General features: G+C 39.6%; 1 protein-coding gene across 1 annotated transcript in view; it reads right to left on the bottom strand.

Moving 5' to 3' along the window:
- Positions 1–9,350: 9,350 nt before the first annotated feature.
- The window catches only part of LOC141443767 (lysosomal alpha-mannosidase-like), a 72,661-nt gene continuing 55,540 nt past the window's right edge, over positions 9,351–26,471 (bottom strand). Inside the window, exons 34-42 of the mRNA XM_074109115.1 lie at positions 26,248–26,338; positions 23,721–23,792; positions 21,017–21,111; positions 18,792–19,052; positions 17,793–17,972; positions 17,174–17,375; positions 16,346–16,470; positions 15,044–15,134; positions 9,351–13,090 (exon numbers count right to left, since the gene is read on the bottom strand). Coding sequence (XP_073965216.1) covers positions 12,943–13,090; positions 15,044–15,134; positions 16,346–16,470; positions 17,174–17,375; positions 17,793–17,972; positions 18,792–19,052; positions 21,017–21,111; positions 23,721–23,792; positions 26,248–26,338 — 1,265 coding nt within the window. The 3' untranslated portion in view covers positions 9,351–12,942. The remainder of the gene's footprint in view (positions 13,091–15,043; positions 15,135–16,345; positions 16,471–17,173; positions 17,376–17,792; positions 17,973–18,791; positions 19,053–21,016; positions 21,112–23,720; positions 23,793–26,247; positions 26,339–26,471) is intronic.

Raw genomic sequence — 26,471 nt, 5'->3', positions numbered from 1 at the left:
CTCAAGTTTTCTCTTAGCTGCAGCCACCAGAGTTGGTTTTTCATCTTCCGCTTCCTCCTTACCTTCAGATGACTCCTCCTCTTCTTAGCTGGCATGTCACATAGCTTAATTTATATCTGATAAGAATCCATCATTTTTCATACCTTCTGTTTTTTGCTAGCTTCAGAATCTAAGCTGTTCTCAAGTTTCCTCTTAGCTGCAGCCACCAGAGTTGGTTTTTCATCTTCCGCTTCCTCCTCCTCTTCTTTAAACTCCGGATCCAGGTATCCAGTCAAATGGACATTGCATTTTCCTGAACAGAATGTAGATTGAGTATGTAATCATCATACAAGTTTACTTAAGAGTTGCTAGCAGAGGCGTCTTTAGCCCATGTAGCGCCCGTGTGCAATTATTATTTTAGCGCCATCTAGGAAGCGCACGGTCAAAATGGAATAGGAACTAAGTGTGACACAGTGCCGCGGCCGGCGCCCCTAATACCGCTGCGCCCGTGTGCAACGCACACCCTGCACTATAGGTAAAGACGCCTCTGGTTGCTAGTACGCTCGGTCGCATTTTCATACAAAAGTAGTTTTGTTCTAATTTACAACTCACCCTGGCATCTTCCAGCCTTCTATTTAATTTTTTCCTCCCCTTCCGCATTGCTTTGACGAGCCTATGGGCGGCGTACCTTTTATATGTATTATTTTAACCTAAATAAATAACAATATTTAATGATGATGTAAGCTGTAAATAAGTTTTTGTATGAATATTAGAGAGAATGTCGACTTCCGATTCTAGTTTATATATAAATCTGCAAAATAAGAATTTGATATGAATTATAAAAAATAAAATTATATTGTAATGTTTTTTCTAGTGTTTTTACATATGATTAACTGTGAAATTAATGTATTGAGACATTAATCTATTGTCAGTGACGTCATTTGTTTTGATCAAACAGAGTGCCGTGATCAGGTAGTAGGGTTGTTTGTTACCTAGTATTTAAGTCTGAGTACCGTTGGAAAAAGGTCATTACTTATTTGAATTTCGATGTACACTGTTACTCTGCCCAAATAAAAAGTGATAATTAATTAATTGATTTACATCTTTATTTTATACGTGAAAATGGAACCCAGTGAACCTGATGGTGTTACAACGCCGACAAGCCTCTCGATGCCAGCCTCGAGAGGCTCGGCTCGGGTAAAATGGATCGTTTTATGATCTTGTTGTACAATCTACCTACTATTCATTTCAAAACACAAATAAACAATTTTGATCGAAAGTAGTAATGTATAAAAGACCGTATAAACTTATTATACCGTATTTTGGTACGAAGAGACAAAATCTTAAAATGAATATGGCTACATATGCATTAATTTTGGTAAGCCGCTCCGAATGTTCTTTACGGGTGTTAAAATGTTCATCAATGAGTGACGGTATAGATTCTGGATAGATCGGAGCACCAAGGAGACGAAGGGAGCTCTTATCAATAATTTTGATGTTCGGTGCCAAACAGTTAAATTTAGAGATAAGGTCAGTAGTTCAGGTAAAGAATGGGGATTTTTAATGAAAAGTTCACACTTAGCAAAATTTAAATCTAGTCCAATTTTATTGAAAGAGCTATGAGGAGACGTAAATGATCTAGCTAGAACTGTGTTCGCTTCAGTTTGACCCTCGTATTAAGTTTATGATCTAGGCATATAACTCACTCGAGCGTTCTCCAGCCTTCTGGTAATTTTTTTTTCTGCCTTTGTTATCGAAATTTCAAGCCTCGAGAGGCTCGTCCGACGGCGGCCCGTGGGCTGGAGGTGATTTGGAAGCGCCTGCAAAAAGGAAAAGTTTGCCCCGTCTCGCCGTCACCTCCATAGTTTAGGAAAAATATTAGTAAAAAAAAACACACCAAACTTCAGGCATTTTGACTTACATCACACGATAATTAATACAATCACAAATGCGTTACACAATCTACATTAATCAGGCAACTATTACTTACGGTTTTATAAATATTTATTCAGTTCCGACCTGCTGGGAATAAACGCACGCGCTCCCACTCGCTGCCGACATCGGACTGATGGCCGCTCGGGAGGGGCGTCCTGTCGGCCATTACGTTGCGTTAGTGTGATGTCTAGTTTCTCGTGTATGTGTGGGGGGGGGGGCGTCTTACCTCGTGTCCCCGTCTTATCCGCATCTCACCTACCTAACCTCACCTACCATGCTACAACGAAAACACTTGTAGGTGGACTGAAGCGGGCAACTGGTGGATGCAAGCGGCGAGTTGTCGTTCATTGTGTCTAGGGATTGCAGTACCGGTACTGAAACCGAATTACTGGATCTACTCCAGTACCGGGAAATACCGGGAAATTCGATACTTTCGGTACTAGAGGAAAAATGTGTTAAATGCTTGTTATGCGTTAAATAAAACGTAGGAAATAGTTTTATAGAAGTTTAATAAATAAAATATGAATCACTGAAATTACCCTCCCTCTGTAATTCAATTATTGAGCATCTTCAACCCTTGCTTGACTCAAAGCGCGACCTTACTTATGCATCCCAACCCAATCCCGATACCGGAATAGCGCTTCGCAATAGCAAAGCAGTCCTCCAGCGAAGTGTGCGGTACTTTGCCAATACCAGTACTGGTCTAATCTCGGTCGCACCATTCAATTTTGTGCAGATAAGGGAAATATTAGCGGTGTTTATGAAGGTATCAAGCGGGTTCTTGGCCCTTGGCTTTGGTCATTAAAACGACAGCCCCTCTTAAAGACGCGGATGGCTCTGTTATTACAGACAGTCAAAAACAACGGGACCGCTGGGTCGAGCATTATGTAGATCTCTTCTCTCAGCCTGTATTCCTGCATCAGGAAGCAGTGCAAAGCATGCTCAAACTGGACAAATGGACAGAGTTAGACGACCTGCCGTCTATAGAGCTACTTGTCAATCAGCTCAAGTGCGGAAAGAGTCCTGGCGGTGACGGCACCCAAGCCGGAGTAATTAAACTCCAGTGCATCAGACCAATCATGCACTTTATACTCTTTTTTATTGAACAAAAGGAAAAACAAAAAGGTGGAGGTTTGCGCTAATGTCGCCCCCTGCTCAGAGCTTTGCCTAATATGCCCCACCAGTGAATAAATTTGTTCTTTCTTTCTTCTTTGATTTCAATTAAACAACGAAATAGTAAACAATGTTTATTATTAAATATTTAATTAAACAACGAAACTTTTACAACGCTATATGTAAATAAATTAAATAAGACAATTATTAACGACATAAACCATACATGGTTACAAAACCATTTCAGCATTTAGCCATTCAAACCATAAAGTATACAAAAAAAACCTTTTAACCTAATGCGATGACAATTTTAACCTTTTGACAGGTTAATGGTATGATTATAGCTTTACAATTTTTAGCCGCTCCAACGACAAATAATAAAATTAAATTAAATATACAAGGCTAGTTATTGCTCAACCTTAATAATAATGACAATCTACGGTGGTACGGTACCCTCCATCTGTGGTTTTGATTCGCAATTGACTTGTTGTTTTAAATGAAATAGGACAACTACTACACTAGTAATTACCACTATATCTTGTATTTTTATTAAAAAGAGTAGTTTATGCGACTGTTACATAAAAGACGCAGTAAAAAACGTGTGTGGCTAATTAATCAAGTAACAATTTAATTACAATGTGACATAGTCATGCATGTTTTATGGCGCCATAATTAAAAAAAAATGCGTTAGAAAAAAGACAGTTCAAGATTGTGTAGTCATTTCTATTGCTAAAAAACCGAAATATAGGCATGCTACAAATATCGAAATTTGTTACGTCGATTTTCTCGTCATCTCCTTCTGCTCCGAACCGTCTCGCTTTGCTCGCTCGCATAAATCAAATGTTTGTTTGCATTTGGTAGGCATGATATTATACCACCTAATATTAAATTAGAGTGTTTCGATGAAATGTATTGTCGTAGAAACGTATTATCAAGATAGTAACACTGGTAAAACGATTTTCTGTGTTATAAGAATTTTAGGAGCTGAAACTTACAATGAACCAAAATTAATAGCAAAGGCGATTCAATGAACGACTATGTCGATATACAAAAAAAAATATGAAGTGAAATTCGATGCGTTGATTCTAGTGTAAAAGGTAATTCATGCAATTGTATGACCGATGAGTCGAAGTTCGATAGGTACCTAAATGATGCCTAAGTGTTAACAAAATTCTGCGAATATTGTTATGGGAAACGATAATCGATGAAACAATTTTCGATAAATTGTTGGATTAGTAACATAATGCTCGAGGATTGTCGAAAAACTCCAAACATGTTGCATGCTGTCTTAATTCAGGATATATTTGTATGCAAATTGCAACTTTTCTCAATTAATAAAGCTTCATATTCTGTTCCAATTTAACGTATGTGTTCCGAGGTTAACATACATCAACAGAAATATTAACCTTTTGATAACATGTCATAAATACAAAAAAGGTTAAAAGTTTAATACTATTTCTTGTGCTTTTCTCAGATGTGTAATTGTGTATTTATTGCGAGAAATCTTGCTCAAAAGCCCTTGATTCAGGCAATTGTATATCGACATTACGTTAAGAAAAGGTCGTAAGTACTTAAAAATCGATGTTTTTTTTAAAGTGAACTTAATAACATAATTTTAAGGGTCAATTTGGCTAACGCAATTTGAGGTACGAGAATTTATCAAAGTAGTGACTATTCGCAGATTGAGTTGATTTTAAAAATGTTAATATTCCATTCGTACAAACGAAACTAATTGTCGGACTCATAATATTAAAGCGCAAATAAGGGTCAATTTGAAATAAAAAAATGACACTATAGGCTTACCCCATAATGGCACACGTAAGTCGAAATGTCTTAAGGTAAAAATGCAATATTAAACACACCTATGATACCAAAAATAAGGTTTTTATTGTGCAGTTTACATTTTATACAATTGCTTTTTAGTATTTTTTTTTAAGAAAGTCTATTGTCGTTTAGACTACACAACAAATGAAAAAAACTCGATATGTCATGTAATGTGGCGTAGACATTGCAGATTTGGTAGTAGATGCAAACTAATTTCAATGTATGCTTTACTTTACAATACAGATGCAGTGAATAATGTTTTGCCAGCATATTTTGTCGGAAAAGTTCGCATTTATCTTGATCTCTCAACTAGTTTACTTACTGAAGTTTACTGATGCTATGGTCTGTCCCAGAATTCGAGATACTAAAATGACGTTTCATGTGTTACCTGTTTTTTGCGTCTCATAAATAGTGATGTGCCGCAACCGGTTATTACCGAAAGATTTTGTAGGTATCTATGTATGTATGTCGTAAAATATTAAGATATGAACGGATCCGTGATGTACTAAAATGTAGGGCACTTAGGACATTCTAGAAAAGGTAAAATAGGTCTAATAAAAATGCGACCGTTTTCGAGATATTTCGACTTTTTATAGATGTTGATGTTTAAGTTTCAATTTCATTCTAAGTAAGTTTTACATTAACTAAATAATATGAAAATAATGAATATTTGATTTATTATTCTATGATATGAATATCTAAATAAAAACACGAGAAAACGCACTGATCACATCCGATGACAATACGAGTAAAGTAACGAAAATCGGTTGAATACCACTTGAATACGAAAAACATGAACAATGACGTTGTGTGATATCTGAGGGCCTACTCCGGAATTCTAAAATCAAAGTTCGTACCGTAACGTCCCTCTCACTTACGTATTAAATTAAATAGTAGTGTCAGAAGGACGGAACGACACGAACTTCGATTTTCGAATTTCGTAGTAGCCCTGCTGGCCCTAACTACGAAATGCAAAACTCGAACTTCGTATGTTGCCGTCCCGCTGACGCTTATCTCATTCAATACGCGAGTGAAAGGGACGGTGCCATACGAACTTCGTTTTTCTACTTTTGTAGTAGCCCCTCTGTATTATTTTTTACGTTGGCACTAAGTGATGAACACTGTAATTTTACCTGTGCTTAGATTTCATCACTTTATCGTATGATAAAGTAAAATGGAAAGTAGAATATTGAATGCATTAATGTTATTTTTGCTATCGTAAAATAAACATTTTATCGGTTATTTAAGAAACCGAAATCACGGAGCAGCACTGTTCCTTTTATGCTGGCCACATTATTTTTACGTTTGACATTTCAGACTGTCATTTTAGTATCTCGAATTCTGGGACAGACCATAATTGAGGAAGAAGGATAAATACGAACTTATACGAACAAATACGATGGGAAAACATTATTCACCAGATCCGTACTAAATTGACAGCACATATGATAATTGATAACCTTAAGAAGACAATTGAGTCGCTTAACTTCAAACTCGGGTAAATCCAATCTTTCGTTTTTTAACATCCATACTAATATTATAAATGCGAAAGTAACTGTCTGTCTGTCTGTCTGTCTGTCTGTCTGTCTGTCTGTCTGTTACGCTTTCACGGCTAAACCGCTGAACCGATTTGGATGAAATTTGGTACAGTGATAGAATAGACCTTGGGAAAGAACATAGGCTATCTTTTATTGCGAAAAAAAGGTTTTAAGGGTTGAAATAGGGGATGAAAGTTAATATGGTGGAAGTTCGTCGCTGTCGAAGATAAAACCATGAAACTTGGCATTTAGGCCCTTAATTCATATATTAATATTGTAAATGCGAATGTAACTCTGTCTGTCTGTCTGTCTGTTACGCTTTCACGGCTAAACGGCTGAACCGATTTGGATGAAATTTGGTGCAGAGATAGAATAGACCTTGGGAAAGAACATAGGCTATCTTTTATTGCGAAAAAAAGGTTTAAGGGGTTGAAATAGGGGATGAAAGTTAATATGGTGGAAGTTCGTCGCTGTCGAAGATAAAACCATGAAACTTGGCATTTAGGCCCTTAATAAGAAATAAATCGATATTTGTTTGAGCTTTTTGAAAATTCGACCTGTGAGGGGATGAAATAGGGTTGAAAGTTTATATGGAAGGTCGTCATTATCGAAGATAAAACGATGAATATTTATTAAACTAGCCATTTGGGCACGTGATAAGAGATAAATAGATATTTGTTCGCGCGTTTTTTAAAATTCTTCCTGTGAGAGGTTGAAATAACGGATGAAACTTTATATGGAAGATCGTCATTATTGAAGATAAATCGATGGTTCTTTGTGAAACTTGGCATTTGACATTATAAGAAATAAATAGATATTTGTCAAGCGTTTTTGAAATTTTTACCGGCGAGGGGATGTTAGCAGAGGAAATGATGCAGTGTTAGCAGTGCCTTTAAGCTCATAGCAAAATGTACGCAATGTGGGGTTATAATAGAGGGCTTATTAACATAGACAGTCAGACATGAAAAATTATGATTTCCAGATTTTTCTTATTTATTGTGCTATATAAGAGCTACCTTTATGCAAAAAAATCCAAGTTTTTAGGACAGCCGGAAGTGCCCTATAACTTTTTCTGTTAAGGCAATTGTATGGACACACCTTTTTAATGACTGTAGCTTTTGATTGCCTTGACTTAGAAGTTTGATTTTTTCACAGATTTCGGGACTATTGACCTGAGTTTAGGGTTTTAATCTCAATTCGATACCGATACTCCGCGTGTTTACGAGATAGAGGATCTTGACAGACAGACGGACGTACGGACAGCTAAGTGATCCTATAAGGGTTCCATTTTCCTTTTGAGCTACGGAACCAAAGATCATTTATTCCGGCGCTTTTAAAATTTCGACCTATAAATATGGGGATGAAAGTTCTTAAGTAATTCCAAACAAATTTACTATAAGTATGTTTATCGGAAATATGTGTAGCTATGCTTAGTAAAAATGCCGTTTTAATTATAATCCTACCCTCCTAACTTACAATAAAGGACGTAAGGTGTCAAGAGTTCACTATGAGGAATAATAATTAGTCCTTTTGTGTTGGTAGGGTAGAATACACGTCGTATTGCTAAAATGTGGCTACCCGCAAAATATTTATGTTTACCAAAGAACATGGATGTATGGATGTTCAGTTCAGTTCAGTTCAGTTTATTTTATTCAGTAAACTGTGGAAGTTTCTATGTGCTATGCTTTTATTGGCAGAATAGGTATCCTAAATAAATTAAATACTTCCCAAAGTTATTATTCCACGCGGACGAAGTCGCGGGCAAAAGCATTCTTAGTATAAATTAAAAGGGCAAAAATAGTTTTGTCGGTTTAGTATAGTTCCGTGCGGTTTTTCAGAAAAATAAAGTTAAAATCATAATATTTTATCGAAATTAGATAAATCCACATGACAGCTTTTTTCAAATGTAGTTAAGTCCATCCAAGCCAATAAGCGAAAGAAGTTCGTTCAACATGGCTGTCAGTATTTTATCATCTAGATAAATCCAGGTCTGTTGAATCAATATTATACAAATCCACACTGAGTTTTTTCAAATATAGATAAATTGCAATCGATTATATCAAATGAAGGTAAATCCAATCAACATTTTATTTTTTGTAAAGAATTGCCGAACAGGGTCGATTTCTTTAATGCTTTAGCCATAATAAAACAATACTGCCATTCAAATCACCCAAATGGTTACAGTAGATTTATCGGAGTTTGAAGTTAAGCGACTCAATTATGGTCTCGCACTATGAGACAGCGATAACACGATAGAAATAGAAAAGAAATATGTAGTACTAGATGAAAAAAAAAAAAAAAATGTTAGACTCATAATAACATGTTTGAAAAACATTTTTTGCCAGTGTAAAGGCTGTCGTACCAACTTATCGAAAAATCTGACGTATATTCCCAGCCTTAATATTTTGTTGAAAATGTTATTTTAGTGTAATAAATTATTTGTACAATAAACATGGGGTTCGTAGTTGAAACTCTGACGTATATTCCCAGCCTTAATATTATCTTGAAAATGTTATTTTAGTGTAATAACTTATTTGTACAATAAACATGGGGTTCGTAGTTGAAACTCTTTCAAATTGCTCGGTTTTATTATAAGTTGTGTTATCGTTTCAAATTATTCCATTGTGAACAGCTGTGGTACCTTTTTATGTTGTTATAGGCTAAACGCATTTGACAATGGAATTGCAATATGGCCGCCGTGTCCGCTCGCCCGCACGGGTGCGCGTTTGACAAGAATTGAATTTTTGCTACCGTGAAACTTTGTGCAATGTTGTATTAGTATAGAATGCCATTTAATGTAAGATGGTACCGCAGCTGCTGCATAGAATGTCGAATCTAGTTGGACGCTGTTAATGCAATAATTGTTCTGGTATATTTATTTTTTATGAAATGTAGCTCTTTGCTTGTATAGGTGACTGTTGGTATATTATGCATGTGGTTATAAATAAAAGGCTGTTTTATAAAAAAAATGATTTATTTCATATAAAAGTTTTATATTTCTTATTACTGACAAAAAACTGATTAAAGTAGAGTCAATTTAATAAAACTTATTCGAAATTATCAAGATTTAAAAACATACCCTTACAACAGAGGGCACATGATATTATTTATATTTACAAGCTTTTAATTAACTTCACCTGGGGTATATTTGTTTATTTGTAAATATTTAGCCACTTCCGGCAGTAGGGTCGATTACGAGCGAATGAAGTTTGCATTCCATTTCTTTCCAGAAAAATTTAATTTAATAGATTTTCTAGTTATTGTGACATTATTAGGGCATGTCGGATGTCTCTGTCTCATCATCCCAGCCTATATACGTCCCACTGCTGGGCACAGGCCTCCTCTCAGAGCAAGAGGGCTTGGGCCATAGTTCCCACGCGGGCCCAGTGCGGATTGGGAACTTCACACGCACCATTGAATTGCTTCGCAAGTTTGTGCAGGTTTCCTTACGATGTTTTCCTTCACCGCAAAGCTCGTGGTAAATTTCAAATGTAATTAAGCACATGAATTTCGAAAAACTCAGAGGTGCGAGCCGGGGTTTGAACCCACGACCCTCTGTTTGAGAGGCGATAGGTCAAACCACTAGGCCACCACGGCTTTGTCTCTGTGGTCTTGTGGGATGTCTCTGTCTAATTAACAATAAAAACGCTCTTACATTTTTTTTATATAAAAAATTGTTTGTCAACTAGGTTTGTCAAACAATATAGATATATTTGAACAAATAAAAAAATGTCTCTATAATTACCTCAGATATTTCCTATTGACTAATTTTCTTTTATTTAAAATACACATTTGGTGTAATAAACAGATGTTAAATGTAATCTATTAAACTGACCCTACTTTAGGCACCTTTATTCATAAAATAAGACTATACTTGGTTTGGATAGGTTTTTAACTAAATGTAAACAAACTTCAGCTGCCAGACTTGGTACATTCACGGATTTTAAATTTTTTATTTATCTATCATTGTTATACAAACTAGACTAGTGCATTTCAATACAGAAATGTAAATGTTTAGATATTTTATATTTAGTTAAATAAGTATCCAAACCAAGTATAGTATCATAGAACACGCTTTCCCGAAAAATAATCTCTCTTAAAGGGCACTTCTGATAATCTACGCGCCCAAAACTTGCCCTTTAAAATAGCTTTTCAAAGTAAAATTACACACTTTTCATTTCCTGAGTATTTTCGGGAAGGTATGTTTTACGATGCTGCCAATATAATTTAAAATCTGCGCAGCGGCGTTTAAAAAAAAGAGGAACTTATTTTGCTGACACAAAAGTTAAATTATAACTAAAAATAAACCTTTAACTTTCCATTTCATTCATTCAAAATAAATCATGAACAAAATTGATTGTCAGCTTTGGTTAATTCTAGCTTAAATTTATAAACTACAAATGTTGCACAAAAATGTTGCTGGCCCCATGTGCCCTTATGGTATTGTACCTACACCAGACCATGCCAACTACTTTGCATTGATTAATCAGGCTATAAATTATTGTCTTTAATATGTCGTTAGTATCGTGTCCATCGATCGTCCATACGATGTGCAAGTTGCGGATAATTTCCAAAAAATTGGAAAAGTTCTCGAAAATTTTTACAAGTTAGGAAATTTATATTTAAGAAACGGAAATTTTCAATCCCCGTACAAAATAGTGACAAGTTTCCGAAATTTTCCTTTATGAAAAATTCCGCAATTTTAGAAAGTTTCCACTGGCGGCATTGGAAAATCAGTAAACCGTAGTTGCCAGAAAGATTTCCATGCAACAACTCTACGTCTTGTCGATGGGAAGCAAACTGAATAAGGAACTTGTTGATAAATAAAGCAACATTACTTCTAGTTACAGGTAACTTAGTAGATACAGGAACAATTTTTATAAGTAACTTAAATTTTTATTCTATCACTCTTTTAGACATCCTGCTTTATAGGCCATCTTATTTTGTAGACAATTCGCTTTAAAATAGAATACTTTAGGCTGCCTGTCCACTGGGGTGGAGTGAGGGAGTAATAAAGCGCGCAGCTGTGTACTGTCTGTCCATAGGCTAGTGAAAAATTTCAGTAATATTCCCCCTATTAATTTTAATTTTAATTTATTGGTTTGAAATGAAATGGAATATTTTTTATTCACAATGAACATATGGTTAGATTAGTTGTTATATTATTATAAGTAGAACCAACAACAACAACAGATATAACACCATTAAAGTAGCAGAAAGTCGATGTGTTAGTAACATAAACAGAGTGTTTAAGCCAATAACAGGCAAACACAACCTACATAACTTATACTATTCGATACAATGTGGAGCGCAGCTCCCTTATACCTATCTAATTTAATGTTCAAAATATAAATATAATAGGTTAAGATCTGGCTTAATAGCCAATGTTTTTGTACGCCAACTGGCAAAACATAGTGCAACACGAAAAATGTAACATCTCTGTATTTATGCAGCCATCATCTATGTTTCACAAATAAAACACTATATAATAAATTTGGATAGTATTAAAACTAATTACTCTAGTAAATCCAATTTAGGTATCCAATATGAAAAGATTAGGTACTTTAGATGCCTGTTTTACAAGCAATCACTATAAGCAATTAGAGTACAAATAGTGACAATATCTGGTCAGCTCTCAACAAAACAAAATAACTATTGAAGAGGAACGGAGATTTTATGCAATTGTATTGGCGGATTTTAATCTCGCTCACCGCTCTGCTACCTCACACCGCTCCAGTGGTGGACAGGTAGCCTTGTAAGACCATCTTGTTTCTTGGACATTCTGCTTATATAGCATCTTCTTGCGCAACTCGCTCAAACTAGGACACTTGAGTAGCATAGGATAGGATACTTTTCTGTCATCCAGATTAACGGAGAACAGAATGGCCGTTAGGGCCAAAGAGTTCTCGACTAATGACCGCGGATCGGCAAGCGCGTAGGACGTCCACCAACGCGTCACGGTGGATGCAGGCCGCTTCCAACCGAAGCAACTGGGGGTATATGGGGGGGAGGCCTATGTCCAACAGTGAATGTCCTACGGCTTATGGCGCGCATTAAGTAGACAGCAAGGGTAGGCAGCGCTAGTGTTGGTGACGCTCTGCTGCTGCGCAAAGTACGATTGGTTCCCTAACTTGTGTATCCACTTTTTCATACTGGTTGCATGGGATCCTTTCGACTGCCATAATTTCATAAGTCATAATGTAATGTTAGTCATAATTTTTGTTTCGCTGAAACCATACATTTTTTATATTTTTTTAAATGGCCATCTAGTAGAACTCTATTGGTTAGTTTAGGTTTGTTTTATAACAATTATGAAAAACATTACCTGTGTGTGTTAGCGTGATAAATCCCGTTTGTGCTATTTTGTATATGAGTTAAAATCACGAAAGTTAAAACGTCATATTAGATTATGACTAACAATTTTTAACCAGTCGATATAGACCCTGGTTGCATAGAAAAGTTTACACTTATGTTAGGGCACCGACTGTACCAACAGACTACCTTGGAATCGACCCGATGCACGTAAATCGATTAATAATGTTGATGATTCAGATTAAATAACGTAGTTCTTCTTGACGCTTTCAAACCTCACGACGAAGGTTCGTATCTGAGTGGGCCGCAGCGTCACTATGAACTCTGGCTCAGCCTCCGACTCCTCACCTGGAGGGTTTATCCGGACTTCATCGTCTTTCGAAGTCGCCCTGGAATACAGAAGGATCTATTAAATGTGACACGCATCTGGCCCTTTAATATGAAGTGCAAAATTCGAACTTCGAATCTTGCCGTCCCGCTGACACTAATCTATCTATCGAATACCTTTAAACGAGCAATTCTTGTATATATATATATATATATATCTTTGGTGTGGGAGCTGGGCCGTAGGCTACGGGACAGGGGTTGCGACCCCCGCTCCGGGTCGTACCTGGTTCAGCAGGTGGCGCTGGCCATACAGCGGGGAAATGCGGCTGGCATTATGGGCACCTTTGAGCCGGGTACGACGCGGAATGGTGGTTTTTAGGTTGTAGTTTAGGTCTTAGTTTGTAGGTTATATTATAGGTTTAGGTTGATTTTATTTTGTTTAGTTTAATTTTTAGTGGGCTTAATGTAATACTTTATATATATTGTTTGACAAATAAAGCGTTATAGGATTGTCAATTGACTATTACAACATCGGAATGGCGGCGAACGTCGTGTGACGTAACGACCGGTTGCGGTGCACGTGGACGGGCTCGTTGGTCGGAGCGTCATTCTACTTCGGACTGTAGGGACGACAACACCTGGCTAATGATTCTGTCATTTCGTCTGTCGATGAGCTCTGTACATACACTGATTGGTTTTGTAATTTAATTATTATCGGCTGATGAAATAAAACAACTGTGCTCCAAAAGAAGTTATTATTGAAGCTCTCATTCAAGTACCTATACATCATGAACGCATCCTGACGGCGAGATGGAAGTTCTCTCATTACATCCATTAATCATCATCTCATCTCTCCTCTCCGCTCTCGTCGACATACATATATAATCAGAATCTCGGAAACGGGTCTCAGGATTTCGATGAATTTTTTTATGTGGGGGTTATTGGGGATTACAAATCGATCTGGCTTGGTCTTAACTATCTCTGGCAAAACGCTTATTATCGAGTTTTAGCCCGAGCTAAGCTCGGTCGTCCAGGTACTATTATTTAATACAAGAGTGAGAGGGACGGTAGGGAGGTATGGTCTCTGGTCGAAATGTCGTTTATGCGATATGCGATTAGACGATGTGCGACACCAGTGACGGACTAAGCGGTTGCCTAATGATTCGCCAACAATTTTAACGCAGATTTCAACATTACGCCAGTGAATATGTACGCAGATGTACTGTTTCGCAGACTAACGATTCGTAACTCAAGTTGGCTTACGACTATAGCTATAGTGATTCAGCCAAACAACTATTATAACAGATTCGTTTAACCGATTAATCACTACACATTTTGAACGTTTGCTTGAACAACTTTGTTTTTATTTTACATAGAAGTCAAAGCAAACCAAATTGTGGCTGTGGCAGTCGGGTTCTGCCAATTCTACCTAACATTTCTCCTCGCTAGTGCTCGTCGTCGCACCTAACTACATTTTGATGCCATGATAACTGCTTACGATTTCGACGAACAGTTGTTCAGTTCTAAACGTAAATCTGCATATCGCTATTCTTCCTACCGACTACCCGGCGAAACGAATAATAGGCGTAACGAAGTTATACAATAGTAAAAATCTGCTAATAGTTGTCTGCGAAACGAAAATTTGCGTAATTAAACGCGGCGAAACGACAGGTCACTGGACTAAGTTCATTCGGGGCACGGGGTAAAGCGAATGAGGGCCCCCCCAGTCTTAAAATTGATGTAAGTTTAAGTTTAAGGTCTTCGCTAGACGTCGCGGTGCATCGCGGGCGGTGCCGGTACAATCCTGCGCACGCGACGCGCGCAGTTAGCGCTGCTCGTACTGTTGTTCAATCCTCCGTCCGTGCAAACCGCGTCTGGCTACGTGCGTAGACCCTTCTAGCATACCATACCCCGATTAAATTGTGAAAAAATTTAAGAAATTTCCGAGAGCTATTGCAACTTTGTGGAAAATTTCCGCAACTTGCACATCTGTAGGAACAAGGTGTTAAACAAACCTCTTTCTCCTTCCCTCCCTGTCGTCGTAATAGTTATCGTAGTCCATTTCCAGACGCCGGGATGTAGTCGATTCCACTTTTATGGCCGGATCTACAAACAGGGGACCATTTAAATAAAAATCATTAACTAAAATACTTTGAGATTGGATTTTTGGAGTCTTTTTGTATTTTTTATTTCAACTCCAAATTTGTCACTTTTACGGACATCCCGTTTGAAGTTGAAATAAAAAATACAAAAAGACTCCAAAATCCAATCTTAATTTGATTGCTTATGCCCTGATCACACGTACCGACTAGCATGGCGAGACAGAAAATTGGTACTCGGCCGAGAGAATAGGGTGGGCGAGTAGGTGTTTACACGCAATTTGATTTTCCTGGTGACAGTGGCCAATACGCGGTTGCGCGGCCGCTCGCTTCGACGATGCTACTGACTGGCGAGTGGCGAGTGAACGAGTTCCATACCTGCCGAGTGGCGAGCGAGTCGGCGCGGGGTATGCTGAGAGGCTGTTGCGGGGGTGGGCACTCGGCCTAGTAAACAAACCAGGGTCCGAGTGGCTCGCTCGCCATTTTGCTCGGCCGAGTACTAGGCCGAGTACTCGTCACATAGTACACACGAACCGAGCACTCTGCCGAGGACACTCTCTCGCCACTCTACTCGGTACGTGTGATCAGGGCATTAATAGCGACATCTCTTGTCCGGGGTGAGTGGTTAGTTCCGAAGGAGTGTTGATGTCTCTCGATGAGAGCTAAAACATAGACGTCGCTAAGTGGCTAAGAAAGGAAAAAAAGCAGGCTGAAATGTGTGGTACATGGGAGAAATTTGTGTCTAGACTCCTGTTAAGTGGTGGTGTAGGGGTATGGCACGCAGCACGGAAAGCTGAGGACCTAGGTTCGATTCCCAGCGCTGGTCTCTTTTTCTGGGTTTTTTCTGTGCATCCATGTTTCAGTTTGTATTTTCGTTAAAAAACTTTGATTCGTGGTAACTAAATTATTAATAACTAGCTGTTACTCCTATGTCCTTCCCCGGGACACAAACTATACAAACTTCTAATATTAGTGGGAGAGTGTAATGAAAATTTACACACGGGGCAGCGGTCGCTGCGGGTGAGAAAATCAAACCAAATAAGGTTTGGGCGCAACAAGATATTTATCTAATTCTCCCAGCTATCCCGCCCTCTTCCAACATACAGACTAGTTCCGAAAAAAATATGATTGCAGAGAAACGTTAAGGAATGAAAAAGTTTGGCAAATGAAACATTTGGGAATAGTATTTCGGCGAAAAGACAGAGAAGTGGTTATTACCTTTTTCTTCCTCGTCTTCTTCAAGAGTCTCCATCCTCCGCCTGTCCAGGCTGAAGTCGTCCATGCCGCTGGTTATGAAGAAAGGCATGTCAACCTTCTCCGTTTTGTCTTTACGTTGTTTCGCTCTGGATTAAAAAAAAAGAATTGAGCTCAGTCATTGCGAAATTCAAATTAAAATCGATTTATTTGTCGATTGACGTTAGTCTTGCTTGCGATTGGCTCATTTAGTCCTTTTTTAACCCCCGACGCAAAAAGAGGGGTGTTATAAGTTTGAACGCTATGTGTGTCTGGTATCTGTCTGTGGCACCGTAGCTCTTAAACGCGGTTGCGGAATGTGGTTTTTTATTTGAAATCAGGTTTCGCAGGTGGTAGGACCTTGTGCAAGGTCCGCCCGGATTGCTACCACCATCTTGCTCGCTAACCCTGCCGTGAAGCAGCAGTGCTTGCACTGTTGTGTTTCGGCGTGGAGAGTAAGACAGCCGGTGAAATTACTGGCACTTGAGGTATCCCATCTTAGGCCTCTAGGTTGGCAACGCATCTGGTATTGCAGTTTATGGGCGGTGGTGATCTCCTACCATCAGGAGACCCACTTGCTCGTTTGCCAACCAGGCGAATAAATTAAAATAATTCATGTTTTTTTGTAGTCGGTAATTTTTTTATCATAAATCAATAGAAATGCTTCATTTACCTCGCCCCGCTCCGCTCAGCTGTTTCCACCAGAGCGGTGCTGTGCGAGGCGTAAATGAAACGTTTCTATTGGTCCATGATGAACAGATTCCTCGCAAAAGGTCGCAGGTGAGCAAAGTAATTATTTCAGTTAATCCATACTTGTTCCTTCTCACGCTCTCCGTCCTCTCCTCCACCTGAGGCCTGTACCCTCGCGACTTCTTCCGCCTCTTAACCCTGGTCACCTCCCCCGCCTCTTCGAAGGTCCGCGGAGGCCGAGGGCTCTTCGTCTTATAGTACATCTCGTACATGGACTTAGTGACTCCATCGTCGGTTTCGTCTGTGTTCATATCCGTGTACAGAACTGAAAATAAAGTTTTTTTAACGCATTCACGCCACCTGACTTCCACAGGTGCCACCGACGCACATGTGCGTTCAAGATGTATGAATAATTATGACAGCGGCACTGGGTCGAGTTCCGAAAACGCATCGCAAGGCTGGATACTTAATAGATTTTCTAGGTGGACTGCAGTGGCGGCGTAGCATGGGTTAGCGCCCAGGCCACATTACTACAAGGCATCCCCCCCTCAAGCCGGGGTGGCCTAGTGGTTTGACCTATCGCTTCTCAAGCAGAGGTTCGCACCTCTGAGTTTTTCGAAAATGTGCGAAATTACATTTGAAATTTACCACAAGCTTTAAGGTGAAGGAAAACATCGTGAGTAGATATATAATTCAATGTTATGTGTGAAGTTTCCAATCCGCACTGGGCCTCCAGAAATACCTGCCGGTCGCTTCTTTCTCCCGTTCTTCCTCCTCCACCGTTTCCTCAGAGTGATGGACTCGTCCTCCTCCGAGGAGTGGAAGTCAGTCAAGTAATGCTTCCTCTGCTTCGGTTTCCTGTACAGCACAGACTTGGGCGTGTTCGTCGCAAATGGTTCCACTATTCTGATGGTCACGGGATCTTCAAAGAAAATAAGCTTAGCTGTCAATGCCAGCACTATGCTGAGCTGAGACCGTTTCGCGATTTCGCAAATACTGTCATTAATATTTACTTTATACTTGTTTTATTTTGTGTACTTACTTATGTAATTTGCGAAATGCGAATAAACGTTTTTATTTCTATTTCTATTTATTTATATTTTCAATGATCTTCTGGGCATCTGAGCATGTTTTGTGTGTGCGTGTGTGTGTGCGCGTGCGCGTGCCCGTGTGTGTGCGCGTGCGCGTGCGCGTGTGTGTGTGTGTGTAAAAACTAAAGATTTTGATCATATTTAGTATGTAGATAGCTTGACGTCTGGAATAACACATAGGGTACTTTTTGTTCCGATATTCCCACAGGATAGGAATAAATTCTCGAAATAACCCAGCGGTTATTTCTCTAATATAAATAGAAACCCAGCGGGTTATACTAGCTTTTGCCCGCGGCTCCGCCCGCGTGGTATTCGGTTATCGCGCGCTGTTCCCTAGGGAACTGCATTTTCCGGGATAAAAAGCAGCCTATGTCACTCTCGGGCCCATAAACTATCTCTATGCCAAAAATCACGTCGATCTGTCGCTCCGTTACGGCTTAAAACACGGACAAACATATACACTTTCGCATTATAATATTAGTATGGATTAGTCATTAAATTTGGCATGATTGTTTTTAATGCAACGTGAACCACTATAAAATGTTTGTGAACTACCACAGGAATTTAGTGAAATCCTGGAATTTCGATTCAACTTCTCGATCTAATGAACGCGTACGAAGCCGCGGGTTTAATTACATAAAACAATTTACCTTTATTCGTAACATTAGCCTTGTAAGCAGCCTTGTTTTCCATTTTAAACTGATCTGTAGTGTACTTCCGTCTAATATTATCCATATTATCAAATTCACTATTATTAATAACGTTGTCAATGAAGTTTTCAGATATATTTATAGATCTCTTCTTCCTCATTTCCTCCTCTAAGTTAGCGTTCTTTATTTTCGATTTAAGCTTGTCGCCACGACGCTGGGGTTTTCTTCGAATAAAATCGGGTTCTTCGTCCGAAAAGTGACCTGAAACATCATGGACAGAAAAACACAACGTGAATAACCTTTAGACTATAACGTCCCATTAAGAGAAAAACACAAGCTTTCGCTTTGCTGACTTCACCGCAAAGCTCGTGGTAAACGTACTTGATGAGTGCGAGCCGGGGTTTGAACCCACGATAGGTCAAACCACAAGGCCACCACGGCTTTTTTGATGAGTATGAATTGTCAATTAAACTACATTTCGGTACCAAATTTAAATTCGCTGCCATAAACCATTGAGGAGTTCCATCCTGCAGAGAAGATCCTGGCCGGACTACCAGGATGTCACTACCAGATTCTTGTATTGTCACAAGATATACATAAGTAAGTAAGACAATAACATAAGTAGGTAAGTAAGTAGCCGTGGTGACCTAGTGGTTTGACCTATCGCCTCTCAAGCAGAGGGCCGTGGGTTCAAATCACGGCTCGCACCGCTGAGTTTTCGAAATTCATGTGCGGAATTACATTTGAAATTAACCACGGGCTTTGCGGTGAAGGAAACATCGTGAGGAAACCTGCACAAACCTGCGAAGCAATTCAATGGTGCGTGTGAAGTTCCCAATCCGCAATTCCGCGTGGTAACTATGGAACATGCCCTCTTGTTCTGAGAGGAGGCCTGTGCCCAACAGTGAGCCTATATATAGGCTGGGATGGATACATACGTATGGCAATTTTTAAGTCAATTTGACCATTGGAAAGTGGGTCAAATTCAACTTTCAAGATTTGACCCACGCATACAGATAGCGCGCGAGTTGAATGCAGTCGGGGTCTGAGGTGAAGAGGGGGAGGCTCTCCCTCCCCCCGCTATCCACACGCCTCGCCTCAGCCCCCTTTAGAGTAATGCTGTCCTTGTTTAGTTCAGTGCTGTCCTGGATAGGTGTCATATACCTACATATCGATCGCGTTAAAAGTCATATTGCACCTCGTATTTTTTTTTGTTAGCCTATTTTTGTGTCCCACTGCTGGGCAAAGGCCTCTCCTCTCTTGCTCCACTCTTGCCTATCACAAGCTTTTATTCAGTTTCACCTGTCCTGGTGTCTGTCTGTCTGTATGTACCTAATCAAATCTTGCAAGTTAAATTTGACCAACTTCCCAGTCAGATTGACTTGAATTTTGGAATACTTATGTAAATCGCGTGACAATACAATAATCTAGTAGTGACATGCTGGTAGCCCAGCCAGGATCGTTTCCGCAGAACGGAACTCTTCAACGGTTAATAGCATCGACTTGAAATTTGGTATGCAAATGTAGTTTGGGTGACAATGCAAGTACTGTCACAAAAAGTACAGTCAGCAAAAAAAGCTTGTATTAAAAACGAAATTTTTATGGTTAGGTTATTTTTTGTTTTTAATGATGGCTGATCCGAGTCCGTCTAGTTCTCGTTCTTGTCTTTCCTTTTTTTTGTTGACGGTTTAATCGAGTTACATCGATCGTGTTGAGTCACGTTGCAAAGACGATGGAAGAAACAAATAAAATGTTAGGTGCTAAGTCTCGTTTCAATACAGTTGCAGTAGTTCCCACGCGGGCCCAGTGCGGATTGGGAACTTCACACACACCGTTGAATTGCTTCGCAGGTTTGTGCAGGTTTCCTCATGATGTTTTCCTTCACCGTAGAGCTCGCGGTAAATTTAAAATTAAATTCCGCACATGAATTTCGAAAAACACAGAGGTGCGAGCCGGGGTTTGAACCCGCGATCCTCTGCTTGAGAGGCCATAGGTCAAACCACAAAAGTGTTACAAAAGTATTATGTCATGTAAAAAAAAGTGTACAGTCACCAGCATTAATATCTGCCACAGCGGAGCGTGCAAAAATGTCTGACACGTCCTTCCGGCCCTAGAAATAGTGCTAATATCGTGTCAGATATTTATGCACGCTTGTTGTGTCAGATATTGGTGCTGGTGACTGTACACACCAAACACCAGCACACATATTAGCAGGGTTTGACTACCTGAGTCCTTGTTGTCAGCTTGCTTGGTTTTAGTTTCGTCTGTATAGTCCAAATCTTCAGGTAGGATGCCATCGTCCCCACCATTATAGACATACCTGGAATTAGAGTCTGTATTAAGGGGCACTAGGGGCTATTTTCCTGTCACTTATACTGAAGAAATGAGTCAGGTACAATGAAAGGATTTTATAAAGCGATAGTGTCTGCATGCGGTACAATTTACGACAAGACAAGTGTCACGATGCATACAGGCGATCGCTGACATTTTAGTTAGCTCAGTGTAAGCTAGATGGCGCTTTCCTCAATTAGGGATCTCTGAGCAGAATGACGGACGAACTCTAGAGGTCGCCACCGTAGTAGTTTTCCCTTGACTCATTTATTTACGTAATAATATGTATTTAATATTTATTTATTTTATAAAAGTAGGCATTTTATTACACTCATTTACTACACGAGTTTGTATGACTAAATATAGCTATAACCAACTCACCCTTGACCGTTTTTTGCCGGCCAAGGGGGTGTTGACGATCAGCTGTGACCGGGGGAATTCTAACTGTAATATTCTTGCCCTTAAAAGCTGAAGCACAGCTGTAAAATACACATTCAACAGCTCACACTACACTAAACAGCTCCCTCGAAAGCTCCATACGCCCAAGACTTGGTAAGTTCTCCGATATTTAACTCTTGTGTTTTTCTGTGTATTTTATTATAATTTTTTTTTTTATAATTTAACTTTGTGTAATTGAACTGAAGGCTTCCCCTGGCCAGGGAATCTTTTATTTCAAACACTTATACTTAATATTTTAACACTTGTTAATTTCTCTCATCCGTTGTTATAATACTCAGAACCTATGTTAATGCTTATTACTTTTATACAACGGATGCTTGCCGGTGTTAAAATAAATTCAAACTCAGCTTAGTAACTTTTAATTTCAAAATTAATCTTCTAACAGTTATTTAGTGAACCGTTGTATTTCAAATTTTAACGGTCACTTGGGTTATTTATTTTCTCCTTTTGCTTTTAAAATAATTATATAAAACTAGAATCACTTTCCTTTGCCTGCCTGTAACTCCGTATGATTGTCCCTGCCACTCACTGCAATTCAGCACACCCTAAGAGTTGGTGCATCGCTGCAGAGGAGTGACTGGCAAACAATCTAGCACTGGACCACAACTGACACCACCTAATTTACAGGGCAGCTCCGTACGGCTACAGCTTTCACAGCTCCGCACGGCTACAACTTCCACAGCTCCGTACGTCTACGACTCTCACGGCTCAGGCGGCTCCTTTACGCCCTAACCTGACACTAAGCCCTGACGGCCTTAACTTCCGGAGCACTGCACATCCTTCCTGGCTCGTCCAAGACCCTGATCGTTCCGGCGTGGAACACTGTCCAGGCTGCTCGTCTTGCCGCCCTAAGGCCCCTTTTGACCTCGGCACCGACGACCACTCAGCTGGACCAGGCCCCCCTGCTGTGGCCAGCCCCTTCGCTCCGGGTTCTTCTCTCCGACTCCAGGGAATAATCAGAACCGACCTCTCAATAAAATCGCTTGAACTTACTACCTGAGATTCTTGTAATACTTTTACTTTTAATTTTGTCATACTAGGCCTGTTATTTTTTGTGTTCAATTTTAATTAAAAAATTGTTAAAACGTCTTATTGTTTTACTCAAAAAATAACTTACTAGGCCTCCTTTAAGGTCAAACCTCCCCTCAAGAGGTCAAGAGATATGAAACTACCGTGAGACTCACTCATATTAAATATATTGACCCGGATAACTCACGTCTTAAATCGAGTTTAGCTCGACATGTTTCGGGCTAATCCCAGAGCGACGTTGTTAGTGTAGTGTGCTACCCTACATTTGACATTTGTAATGATGATGAAAACGCGGGTAGTTGTGTGCCGGTGTCAGTTTCGTCGGGTAGTCGCGCGAGCAGAGCGGCGGCGTGTTGCAGCAGCCGCTGAGTCGCGTTGCTCCGAAGACGAAGGGCTACGGATTAGCCCGAAACATGTCGAGCTAAACTCGATTTAAGACGTGAGTTATCCGGGTCAATATATTTAATACAAGACAAGATACTGTAAAGATTTGGTTTCCTAGGATCAGCACCGTCATATAGCGGCCGTTAAGTATTGATACCGCTCTCCCTCCTCCTCCAGAGAGCGGTAATTGGCACCGCTCTATAAGAAACCGCGCTATTTTGTTTACATAGACAACGTTCTAGTGACGTCATTCACCGCTTACTTATTACGGTCGCTATAGTGACGGCACCGCTTGTCCTAGGGAATCAAAAGTTTTAGCAGCTAAAACGCTTGTACAACTACCCGAAAGGAATAAGTAAATGCGCTGAATTTCAGTGCGTTAGGCTGTGTTTCAACCAGAAATGTGCGAGGATGTGTTGCTAGGAATGTTTGTTTGTTTGTTTGTTTATACTCTTGTACAAAAAGGAAAAACAAAGAGGTTACATAAATAAAAGTAAAGTGTTAAGTATTAAGTACAAAGGCGAATGATGATGATGATGATTAAGGAATGAAACGCTTCGCTTCGACACACCAAGGCCCAGCAGTCTCGACTGCTATAGGTACAAAGCCTACAAAGTCGTAATTGTTCTTGAGCTCTGAATACTTACCATAAAAAAAAAGACCACTATTTGGCTGACGGTACCAGCTACTAACACATCTTGTAGATATACAAAATAGTATGCCCACCTTGTGCTCCAGTCCATCTGCCTCGCTTCTTCTAACCACTGGTTAGCAGCTAGCGTTGTCTCTCTCACAGACCTGACCAACATGATATTTTTAGTAGACATCCTACTTATTATAAATACAATAGTTTGTCAGTGTGTGTGTGCGCAGGCTTGTGTATCTTATAATGTTCGTTACTCCTTCAAGCTTAACCGGCTGGATTTCGATGCCATTTAACCCTTTTCCAGCGATAGTGCAAATTATAATGACCACATAAATGTACACAAATATTAGACCTTGCTACATTTACAATATGGTACAAAATCAATTGATGTTATTAAAAATTATAATAGTTTTTAAATTAATCCCTCATAGGTAATCAACATAAAACTTTGATTCATTTTGTAGTGGCTTACCTAAATTAGCGGGGCCTCTAGTTTGTTGAATCAGAACAAATCCATACTAATATTATAAATGCGTGTGTGTTTGTACGTTTGTCCGTCTTTCAGGCCGAAACGGAGCGACGGATCGACGTGTTTTTTGGCATAGAGATAGTTTATGGGCCAGAGAGTGACATAGGCTACTTTTTATCCCAGAAAAATGCACAGTTCCCGAGGGAACAGCGCGCGATAACCGAATACCACGCGGACGAAGCCGCGGGCGAAAGCTACTTGTTTACAGTTAATTGATATGGATATCCGCAAAGTAACGCCTGATTAAATAAACTAGATTTTTTATATGATAGGGTGCAAAAGAGCAGGCGGGTCACCTGATGGAAAGCAATCACCACCGTCCTGGACACCCGTAACATAAGCTGTTACGGATGCGTTGCCTGCCCCTTTGAGAAATCAGTAAGCTCGTTTTGATCCCCAAGTCGTATCGGAGTTGTGTGTTGTGTTGTAACAATGAGGGTTTTCACAGAGGCGAAATATCGCTAGATGGCGTTAGTGTCGTGAAGTCAGTTTGACGTTTGCTCGTTATTAGCACAGAATATATAATAGTAATGACGTACAGAATGGCCACGCTCCGCCCCGCACCGGTTCGAGTTACCCCACCCTCAAGCGCAGATTGCAGGAAACCGCAGGAAAGCAGTCGGGCGCGCAACGCGATGTATGTCGGTCGCACCGTCGCACGGCACTAAGTTCGGGAGCAATAATTTTGCGAACGAAATGGTGATATACTGTGCATTGTATGGGTGTTTGTCAACAGTTAAAGATAAGAAAAGGAGTTTTTTCGATTTCCTAATGTAAATAATAATGCTTTCTAAAAGTATCGCGATTAATACATGAAATAACTAATTAGGTACCGAATAATTCGTTCAAGTTTGTAGTCATATATTTATTGTAATTTAAAATAATAATGCTTAAATACATAGACAGACACATTTTAAGTAGGTTTAAATAAAAATATATAATTAACGATTACATTTATTTACACATCTAAGCCTTACCTACATACCCTATAGTACTAGGGTTTTGCGATAGTCAGCCCTGTGTGTCTTACGCACACATTGACGCGTGTACAGACGTTGTCGTGCCTATGTAGATTCAAGAATGCGTATTTTGTATGGCGTGGCCGCCCTGTGTTATTAGTTAAATAACTAAATGCGCCAATCGCAAGCAAACGTCAAACGGACCACGATACTAACGCCATCTAGCGATGTTTCGCCTCTGTGTGTGTGTGTTTTTTACTTTAAATGATGCAACCTGTTTTTTTTTTCACAATTGGGTAATCCTGGGTTCTCCGTACTCAAAATCACGAGCACTATTGATTTTGACGAAGGGAAAAACGTCCCCAATTTTCCATAAAAATTTCATGTGTCCATTTCGTAACGACCCATATAAACTATACGAAAAAAAGTCACAAAACTGACAAAAAATTAGGGATACTTTATTCTTCGTTTAAATCACAGGTTTAAATCAATCTGTGATTCTGAGTAAGGAGAATCCAGAAAGAATTACCTTAATTCTGAAATGACGGCACTCTGACGGCGGAATGTCTCTGATTCCGTGGAGTATGGGACGTGTGCTAGTGTGGGATGCAACTTGTGATGACACACTGGCTCCGTCTCATCTCCACCGAACATCAATAAGGGCAGCAGCAGCAGCAGAAATGGCAGAAACTGCCAAAGCAGGACAATACAGTGGTCTCGGTGCCGAATATGATTTTGTACCTTTCGGCGTCGAGACCCTTGGTCCGTGGGGCCCTGGCGCTCTGAGTCTCTTCAAAGATCTACTAAAGAGACTCAGAGATACCACAGGAGACCGAAGAGCTGGCAGTTTCCTCGCTCAACGCATCAGTCTTGCGATCCAGCGGGGAAATGCTGCCAGCATCTTTGGTACCATGCCGCAGGGTCCATTTTTAGATTTATTATAGTTTTAGCTTATTTAATTTTATTGTACCTAATATACCTTTTTTTAGTTGGGCCTGTATTGTTCTGGAAATAAAAAGAAAAAAACGTTATGTTGCGTCATTTAAAGTAAAAATGCCCACTAACGCCATCTAGCGATATTTCGGCTCCGTGAAAACCCTCCTTGATCGATCGACTCACTTGATCTGCAAGTGCTGGAACATCTTGCGCAGCTCGACCGTGATGTGCGCAGGCTTCGGGAACTCTTCCGACATTTCTGATCTCGAGTTAGCTGCAACATGCTTGCATGCGTGATAATCATTTTAACAAATAACCTAACCACAAAGTTGGAAAACCCCCGACTTTGGCACTTTATAGTTCAATATCTTAAAAACGGCCAAACCGATTTTTTTTAATTAAGTTGG

Source organism: Choristoneura fumiferana, chromosome 28 (assembly GCF_025370935.1).
Source record: "Choristoneura fumiferana chromosome 28, NRCan_CFum_1, whole genome shotgun sequence".
NCBI lineage: Eukaryota > Metazoa > Arthropoda > Insecta > Lepidoptera > Tortricidae > Choristoneura > Choristoneura fumiferana.
The sequence above is the reverse complement of the archived record's forward strand: the minus strand, read 5'-3'. Positions and strand labels throughout refer to the sequence as shown.